Source organism: Coregonus clupeaformis, chromosome 11 (genome assembly GCF_020615455.1).
Source record: "Coregonus clupeaformis isolate EN_2021a chromosome 11, ASM2061545v1, whole genome shotgun sequence".
NCBI classification, from domain to species: Eukaryota; Metazoa; Chordata; class Actinopteri; order Salmoniformes; family Salmonidae; genus Coregonus; species Coregonus clupeaformis.
The window spans coordinates 20,038,645-20,049,088 of NC_059202.1; the positions used below are offsets into that span (position 1 = coordinate 20,038,645).

The 10,444-nt window shown below is 41.3% G+C and overlaps 1 protein-coding gene across 1 annotated transcript in view; it reads right to left on the bottom strand.

Annotated features, from left to right (window-relative positions):
• Positions 1 to 10,444, bottom strand: part of tmem131 (transmembrane protein 131) — a 68,609-nt gene that overhangs the window by 56,850 nt on the left and 1,315 nt on the right. Inside the window, exons 2-6 of the mRNA XM_045223377.1 lie at positions 10,140 to 10,169; positions 9,185 to 9,289; positions 8,582 to 8,668; positions 7,204 to 7,356; positions 7,005 to 7,080 (exon numbers count right to left, since the gene is read on the bottom strand). Of these exons, the coding sequence (XP_045079312.1) occupies positions 7,005 to 7,080; positions 7,204 to 7,356; positions 8,582 to 8,668; positions 9,185 to 9,289; positions 10,140 to 10,169 (451 nt within the window). The remainder of the gene's footprint in view (positions 1 to 7,004; positions 7,081 to 7,203; positions 7,357 to 8,581; positions 8,669 to 9,184; positions 9,290 to 10,139; positions 10,170 to 10,444) is intronic.

Below are 10,444 nucleotides of genomic sequence, written 5' to 3' on the forward strand. Positions count from 1 at the left end.
CAGCTGTAAGGATAGACCTACTGGATATCAGCTGTAAGGATAGACTACTGGATATCAGCTGTAAGGATAGACCTACTGATATCAGCTGTAAGGATAGACTACTGATATCAGCTTTAAACTGGAGGGGAATGTAGCTGCTGTAGCCATAGAGCACCAACAGGCATTCAAGCAAATAACAGGTAGAACCACATTGGTATGAGTTTAATAGTGAATATACAGTATGTACGGTATGTACGGCCAGGCCATGGGGTCTAGCCTCAGCTGAAACCACAGCACAATATTGACACAGGGCTCTGTAGGCTGGAGCTGGGGCAATGAACCAAAAATGGCCTTCCTTTTACTGAAGCATTTTGCCTAAAATATAAAAAGCAAATTATTTAAATGCATTCTCACTCAGCTGTGCCTCACAAGTAATACAACAACTGATCTATTACCGGTGTGATCATACAGCCTACCATAGTGTCATCATACAGCCTACCATAGTGTCATCATATAGCCTACCATAGTGTCATCATACAGCCTACCATAGTGTCATCATACAGCCTACCATAGTGTCATCATATAGCCTACCATAGTGTCATCATACAGCCTACCATAGTGTCATCATATAGCCTACCATAGTGTCATCATATAGCCTACCATAGTGTCATCATATAGCCTACCATAGTGTCATCATATACCCTACCATAGTGTCATCATACAGCCTACCATAGTGTCATCATATAGCCTACCATAGTGTCATCATATAGCCTACCATAGTGTCATCATATACCTACCATAGTGTCATCACATAGCCTACCATAGTGTCATCATACAGCCTACCATAGTGTCATCATACAGCCTACCATAGTGTCATCATACAGCCTACCATAGTGTCATCATACAGCCTACCATAGTGTCATCATTCAGCCTACCATAGTGTCATCATACAGCCTACCATAGTGTCATCATATAGCCTACCATAGTGTCATCATACAGCCTACCATAGTGTCGTCATATACCCTACCATAGTGTCATCATATAGCCTACCATAGTGTCATCATACAGCCTACCGTAGTGTCATCATACAGCCTACCGTAGTGTCATCATACAGCCTACCGTAGTGTCATCATACAGCCTACCGTAGTGTCATCATACAGCCTACCGTAGTGTCATCATACAGCCTACCATAGTGTCATCATACAGCCTACCATAGTGTCATCATATAGCCTACCATAGTGTCATCATACAGCCTACCATAGTGTCATCATATAGCCTACCATAGTGTCATCATACAGCCTACCATAGTGTCATCATATAGCCTACCATAGTGTCATCATATAGCCTACCATAGTGTCATCATATAGCCTACCATAGTGTCATCATATAGCCTACCATAGTGTCATCATATAGCCTACCATAGTGTCATCATATAGCCTACCATAGTGTCATCATACAGCCTACCATAGTGTCATCATATAGCCTACCATAGTGTCATCATATAGCCTACCATAGTGTCATCATATAGCCTACCATAGTGTCATCATATAGCCTACCATAGTGTCATCATACAGCCTACCATAGTGTCATCATACAGCCTACCATAGTGTCATCATATAGCCTACCATAGTGTCATCATATAGCCTACCATAGTGTCATCATACAGCCTACCATAGTGTCATCATACAGCCTACCATAGTGTCATCCTACAGCCTACCATAGTGTCATCATACAGCCTACCATAGTGTCATCATATAGCCTACCATAGTGTCATCATATAGCCTACCATAGTGTCATCATACAGCCTACCATAGTGTCATCATATAGCCTACCATAGTGTCATCATACAGCCTACCATAGTGTCATCATACAGCCTACCATAGTGTCATCATACAGCCTACCATAGTGTCATCATATAGCCTACCATAGTGTCATCATATAGCCTACCATAGTGTCATCATACAGCCTACCATAGTGTCATCATACAGCCTACCATAGTGTCATCATACAGCCTACCATAGTGTCATCATACAGCCTACCATAGTGTCATCATATAGCCTACCATAGTGTCATCATACAGCCTACCATAGTGTCATCATACAGCCTACCATAGTGTCATCATACAGCCTACCATAGTGTCATCATACAGCCTACCATAGTGTCATCATACAGCCTACCATAGTGTCATCATATAGCCTACCATAGTGTCATCATACAGCCTACCATAGTGTCATCATACAGCCTACCATAGTGTCATCATACAGTCTACCATAGTGTCATCATACAGCCTACCATAGTGTCATCATACAGCCTACCATAGTGTCATCATACAGCCTACCATAGTGTCATCATACAGCCTACCATAGTGTCATCATACAGTCTACCATAGTGTCATCATACAGCCTACCATAGTGTCATCATATAGCCTACCATAGTGTCATCATACAGCCTACCATAGTGTCATCATACAGCCTACCATAGTGTCATCATACAGCCTACCATAGTGTCATCATATAGCCTACCATAGTGTCATCATACAGCCTACCATAGTGTCATCATACAGCCTACCATAGTGTCATCATACAGCCTACCGTAGTGTCATCATACAGCCTACCATAGTGTCATCATATAGCCTACCATAGTGTCATCATATAGCCTACCATAGTGTCATCATATAGCCTACCTTAAATTTAGAAATATATATATTTTTTAATGGTCCGAACAACAATTCATTGGCAGGGCAATTCAAGCAAAGCCTATATGCAGTGATAATGTATTGGGCCTATGGTCTACTGCACAAACCTCATTGCTACAGTACTGTTTTTAAATAGGTTAATGTTGCATAGGATTAAATTCTGAGTGGTAGATCTCGGCTTGGTGACCACTGAGCTAGATTGAGACAGACACGTCTCTGTCCGAGCAGCCAGAACTAATTCCAGCCCTTACCTTATGATACATTAATTCAGTACACCCTCCTCTGTCAACGCAATGTTCTTCATGGCATTTTAATCCAAACTTGCGCCGACTGATCAGTGTCAAGGTACTTTTCAGTGTGTTCCCATAAATCTGAACCCTTACCCAGTACGCAAAATGATGTTTAAGAGACGTATTTTCCAGACGTTGAAGTTAAGTTCATATTAGGTTCTGAATGAAAAGGTGAAAAGAGGTATTTTCAGGAATTTGAAAATACATTTTTTTTTTTACTGTATTGTAATGTACTGCCCTCTGCTGTGCTCTACTGCAGTGCTTCTCAGACCTCTCCTCAGGGACCCCCAGACATTTCTCAATTTTGCTGTAGCTCTGAACTAGCTATTTAAGAGCTTGAGGATTAGTTGGCAAGGTGAATCAGGTGCGCTAGCGCTGGAATAGATAAGTTCCATGGAACGTCCTGGGGTGGAGAGGTTTGATAAGCACTACTCTACTCTGTGCTGTCCAAACTTGACGTCTATGATTGGTTCGAATTTGGTCCAGACTGGGACAAATCAAGGTCGGTCCGGACCAAATCTTAACGTCTATGTTTGTGACAAAAATCAAGGCCAGTCCGGAACACACCAAATCTGAACCAAACATAGACGTCTATGATTGGTCCGGACCAGACCAAAAATCAACGTCCGTGGACGAAATTCCCTAAGAACACGGCACTTCGATTCAGTAATTACTTTTTTGTAGCAGGTTAGAGAATTTACGCAGCAGGTTAGGAGAATTAACGTAGCAGGTTAGGAGAATTAGGTTAAGGTTAGGAAAAGCGTTAGGGTTAGCAAAAATGCTCTCCTAACCTGCTACAAAAAGTTACTTGTATCGAAGTGACGTGTTTTTAGGGAGTCCTGACTGTGGACGTAGAAATCAAGGCCGGTCCGGACCAAAAAAAGATGCCCAAAAGACGTTGGCGTAGGTCCCCTTAGCTGGAAGTAGCCATCAACAAGTAAAAAACTGGAGGGGTGTCTGGGGTGACTCCCCCATATATTTTTTTGTAATTAATTTACAAATGCTCACTCAGCCAACTTATTCAGTACTTTGAGAGTCACTAACAGGAACTGGTATGTGCTTAATGTAAAGCAGATGTTGATATTCACCTCCTCCCCTCTTTTAAGGGACAATTCATATGTTTTACATAAATGTAAATAGCCATGTCTGTGAAGTAATAGCCAGGACGCGCCAGGACCCGCCAGGACCCGCCAGGATGCGCCAGGACCCATTATTCTAATGTTTGGGCTATGCACAAAACCTGATATTTGGCCATCATTGCGCACGTTGTTAGGCCTACACATCATCAAATTGGGGCAAAAAATTACAGACAGTAGCCTACAATTAGCTAAATAGAACTCAATTGATTGAACATGAAATGTATTTCAATATGATAAATAAATAGACCTATGTAGCCTGCTGTATTTATCTTTTAATGCAGTTTTCATTTGAAGCATCTTTTCTTTTTTTTTTAGCTTGTTCACAACAATTGCAAGACATCGGCAACTTTGTCCTGAAGCTATCGGTGGTCACAGAGAGACAGAGAAACGTCTTGATTCTATGTTTAACGGAGATCTTCGGTTTATAAAGTGATGGGGAAGGGCAGAAAAGCATCTAACGACCCAGTTAGCTGTTCTACAAGTGGTCTAACGCAGTCGGGAAACTGGGTGTTTTCAAGTGCAACTTTAGTAACGACGGTTTTGAGAAACAGCTCTGAAATGTAACAATGCGCCTACAAAAGGTTCTAATGATGAAAATAGCCTTTAAGCTCCATATTCATCTGACAGAGGTAATGAACTGCCTATTGATCAGCACAGCACAGCAATAAACGGTTGGGGTTGTACTCATCCTTTCTGGATTTTTGTTTTAGATTCCGTCTCTCACAGTTGAAGTGTACCTACGATAAAAATTACAGACCTCTACATGCTTTGTAAGTAGGAAAACCTGCAAAGTCGGCAGTGTATCAAATACTTGTTCTCCCCACTGTATGAGTGACTGTGTCCAACACAGCACCCACCACTTGTTGTTATGTTGGGCACCTACATAATTTTATGCAATTACATCCATTGCTAAAATAAAGGCTAAAGGAAATACAGGCAGGCACCACGTTACTACAAGACAAAACAGCTCTCTCAATCAAGCATGATGGTCTTGTAAGTAATAAAAGCAAATAGAAAATAGTGGAATGGGACTACTAGTGTGGCGTGTGAAGAATCCGATACTTTAACTTGTATGCAGAACAAATCACATTATTGTGGAAGCACCTCCTCTAAGATTTTGAGTCAGGCTGTTTGACAAGGTGTGAATCAATGAAGTACAATTACCCACATAGCTACTGTAGTAGGTCACATCTGTGTGCTGGAAACCCTTGGTATAGCATGGGTGGAATAGGCATTGTGGTGTTCATGTGAATTTCCTTTTCGGATTCAGACCAATGCCTACTTCTCACTTAACACATAGTTTTGGGTGTTTAATAACCTATAGCCCAATATTCACAAAGATGTCTGCAGATTCTCTGAAGAGCCTAAAATAAAATCAGATAATTCTGTATCCTATTTTGACAGGTTGCACATCGTAATATCAAATCATGCATTTCCTGAATATGTTAGATGAATAATTCAAAAAAAGTAAGCTCTCTCAGTTGTCGTACTTGGCACTGGAAAAACATTTCTCTAGAGACCTGCAGCTATTGTAAAGTAACTGTCCATACAAAAGAAAAATACATCTTAGTTGTATTTGTTGTTATCGAGCAAAATAGTTAAATCTATCGCGATATGGATTTTTGTCCTTTATGCCAGGTCTAAAACTGTGGCTAGCTGCAGCATACTGTAGCCGTAGAATACCAGCTGGAATATTCATGTAGCCGTAGAATACCAGCTGGAATATTCATGTAGCCATAGAATACCAGCTGGAATGTTCATGTAGCCATAGAATACCAGCTGGAATGTTCATGTAGCCATAGAATACCAGCTGGAATATTCATGTAGCCGTAGAATAACAGCTGGAATATTCATGTAGCCATAGAATACCAGCTGGAATGTTCATGTAGCCATAGAATACCAGCTGGAATGTTCATGTAGCCATAGAATACCAGCTGGAATGTTCATGTAGCCATAGAATACCAGCTGGAATGTTCATGTAGCCGTAGAATACCAGCTGGAATATTCATGTAGCCGTAGAATACCAGCTGGAATGTTCATGTAGCCATAGAATACCAGCTGGAATATTCATGTAGCCGTAGAATAACAGCTGGAATATTCATGTAGCCGTAGAATAACGGCTGGAATATTCATGTAGCCATAGAATACCAGCTGGAATGTTCATGTAGCCATAGAATACCAGCTGGAATATTCATGTAGCCGTAGAATACCAGCTGGAATGTTCATGTAGCCATAGAATACCAGCTGGAATATGTCGAATATTCATGTTGAAGGCTGGAATAATCAAGAATACCAGCTGGAATGTTCATGTAGCCATAGAATACCAGCTGGAATATTCATGTAGCCGTAGAATAACAGCTGGAATATTCATGTAGCCGTAGAATAACGGCTGGAATATTCATGTAGCCGTAGAATAACAGCTGGAATATTCATGTAGCCGTAGAATAACGGCTGGAATATTCATGTAGCCGTAGAATAACGGCTGGAATATTCATGTAGCCGTAGAATAACAGCTGGAATATTCATGTAGCCATAGAACAACAGCTGGCATATTCATGTAGCCATAGAATAACGGCTGGAATATTCATGTAGCCGTAGAATAACAGCTGGAATATTCATGTAGCCGTAGAATAACGGCTGGAATATTCATGTAGCCGTAGAATAACAGCTGGAATATTCATGTAGCCGTAGAATAACAGCTGGAATATTCATGTAGCCGTAGAATAACAGCTGGAATATTCATGTAGCCATGGAATAACTGGCAATCATTCACATTCTTATAGTATACACCTGAACTTGAGAGTTAAGGTTAGAGGATTTTAAGTAGCAGGTTGTGTGAGGATAACATTTTCTGTGAAAAAAACGAACAAACGATATCATGAGACGGTCCAGGATACTCACATTTCAGGATAAATGGCAACCCCACATAACAGTGGTCGCCACACTGCAAACTGGCATCAGAATAAATATTTGCAACCTACAAAAAAAAATAGGGAAATAAATGATAAGTGATGCCATTAAGCTCTGTGCTGCATAAATGTTCACATTCAGAACAGTGTTATTAAACTAAGGCCTGACGTGGTGACCTGTGTGTGTCTACCTTAGACTGCCGTCTGGGTTCCAGTCCATCCTTGTTAATGCGTAGTCTTTTGTAATAGAACCGAACATCTTCTGTTAGGGAATGAATGCGTTGGAGTCTCACTCTCTGGGTGAAGGAACTCTGGATGCTGAAACTCTGGTGAACTATCTTCCCCTGGCAGCAGGAGAGGAGAGGGCAAACACAGGCATGAACAGGCACACGTCAGGGCAGGGCGACGCGTGACAGCGACCATAACATAACACTGTTTTCACACCTCACGCGTCGGTCATTTCAAGACAGTGAAGAGCTTCATTGTGAGAATGTTGTGTTGCCTGTTGGAACGTCAGCAATCTGATCTTGTGCCTGTTGTTAATATAGAATAGACTACTGCAACAAAGAATGGTGAGGGGCCTCAATATAGTCCATGTCATAAGGGATCATAATACACAGTAACAGGAGTGAAATGTTGCAATATGAAATCCATGCATCAAGGCATACCAGGACACCTAAATCACCCATATAGTTGGGCTGATATTTTTAAAGAATAATTTAGCAATTTCTGATCCGAGATATCGGGAGTCAGAGATTATGGGAATAAGAATCATGAGTTAGGGTTAAAGGTAGGATGATGGTTTAACAGGGGGTTAAAGGTAGGATGATGGTTTAACAGAGGGTTAGAGGTAGGATGATGGTTTAACAGAGGGTTAGAGGTAGGATGATGGTTTAACAGAGGGTTAGAGGTAGGATGATGGTTTAACAGAGGGTTAGAGGTAGGATGATGGTTTAGCAGAGGGGTAGAGGTAGGATGATGGTTTAACAGAGGGTTAGAGGTAGGATGATGGTTTAACAGAGGGTTAGAGGTAGGATGATGGTTTAACAGAGGGTTAGAGGTAGGATGATGGTTTAACAGAGGGTTAGAGGTAGGATGATGGTTTAACAGAGGGTTAGGGTTAGAGGTAGGATGATGGTTTAACAGAGGGTTAGGGTTAGAGGTAGGATGATGGTTTAACAGAGGGTTAGAGGTAGGATGATGGTTTAGCAGAGGGTTAGAGGTAGGATGATGGTTTAACAGTGGGTAGAGGTAGGATGATGGTTTAACAGGGGGTTAGGGTTAGAGGTAGGATGATGGTTTAACAGAGGGTTAGAGGTAGGATGATGGTTTAACAGGGGGTTAGAGGTAGGATGATGGTTTAGCAGAGGGGTAGAGGTAGGATGATGGTTTAACAGAGGGTTAGAGGTAGGATGATGGTTTAACAGAGGATTAGAGGTAGGATGATGGTTTAACAGTGGGTAGAGGTAGGATGATGGTTTAACAGGGGGTTAGGGTTAGAGGTAGGATGATGGTTTAACAGAGGGTTAGGGTTAGAGGTAGGATGATGGTTTAGCATAAGTTACTCACAGGAAAGGATGGAGGTAGGATGATGTGTTTGGGATGGCTGTTTAGCCTCCCCACTGCTATGACAGCCTTCACTGGGATTGTTAATATCTGAAAAACACAGAAGAAAAACTCTTAAGACTGGTCCTAGATCTGTTAGTGCTGTAGCCTTCGCCTCGGGTAATTTGGCATAACAATCACCACAGGACAGATCTCAGATCAGGCAACAAAAAAACTAAACTCATCATGATGGCACATATTGAGTAACACCTACTGTTGTTTTAAAGGATGTATTGCTCTGCACACCCAGTGGACAATACAGTTGGAGAGGTGCTGACTAAGAAGAAGGCAATGTGGGCTGGAACGTTAAGTGTTTAACCATTAAATTATTGGGAGTATATTTTATTGGGCGTGTGCAACTACATTTGTAGAAATGTTAGAAGCAGTGGCCTGAGTCAATACCTCTTAGTCTGTGTTTTTGTGTAACGTACAGAGTTGCAAAATTCCGATAACCTGGGAATTTTTTTGGAAAGTTCTCCAAAAATCCCGGAATTTTACAACCAGGATTTCTGGAAAACTTGGGAATTTAAAAAAAGTTACCGTCATTTTGCAACCCAGGTAACGTACCTCGTAGTCAGTGGTGATGTGTACCGCCCCGTCGTACAGGCCCTCCAGAGATTGAGCCTCCAGGGTGACTCTGAAGGCTGCGTAGTACCCTGATGATAACACCACCTGGAGACAGAGGTATACATACATCACCCTGATGATAACAGAGGTATACATACATCACCCTGATGATAACAGAGGTATACATACATCACCCTGATGATAACAGAGGTATACATACATCACCCTGATGATAACAGAGGTATACATACATCACCCAGATGATAACAGAGGTATACATACATCACCCTGATGATAACAGAGGTATACATACATCACCCTGATGATAATATCATACATCAGCTTGGTTTACATACTGTCCATACCCTATAACACTTCATGTAAATGTGGGGTTGAAAAAACACCCAAGCTGTCTTCCTGTCGTTCTGCTTCCTGCTATCATTGAAATCATCGCAGGGGCAAACGCATCCATGAGATTTGGGTCACTACTTCACTGTCTACTGTAGAATAGCAACACCTTATGCCACGAGCAATAATAATTTATAACAGTTAATATAACTCAAAGTATAAAAACATTTGATACAAAATGTATAATTGCTTATTCATAAAAGTTATTTTAAAAAGTGTAATCCTCACGGTGACCACTGAGCCATTGAACCAGTTCACTGCAACAACCATCAATTCACTGCCGCTTTGCTTCCACTTGTTCTTTGTGGTTTTAGGCTGGGTATCTGTAAAACAGGTGTCCCCAAACTCGGTCCCGGGGCCCTCCCTGGGTGCATGTTTTGGTTTTTGCCCTACCACTACACATCTTTTAAATAATCAAAGCTTGATGAGGAGTTGGTTATCTGAAAAAGCTGTGTCGTGCAGAGATGTAGTTCTTACAGTGTTATGCTGTGAAGCAGAGATGTAGTTCTTACAGTGTTATGCTGTGAAGCAGAGATGTAGTTCTTACAGTTTTATGCTGTGAAGCAGAGATGTAGTTCTTACAGTTTTATGCTGTGAAGCAGAGATGTAGTTCTTACAGTTTTATGCTGTGAAGCAGAGATGTAGTTCTTACAGTTTTATGCTGTGAAGCAGAGATGTAGTTCTTACAGTTTTATGCTGTGAAGCAGAGATGTAGTTCTTACAGTTTTATGCTGTGAAGCAGAGATGTAGTTCTTACAGTTTTATGCTGTGAAGCAGAGATGTAGTTCTTACAGTTTTATGCTGTGAAGCAGAGATGTAGTTCTTACAGTTTTATGCTGTGAAGCAGAGATG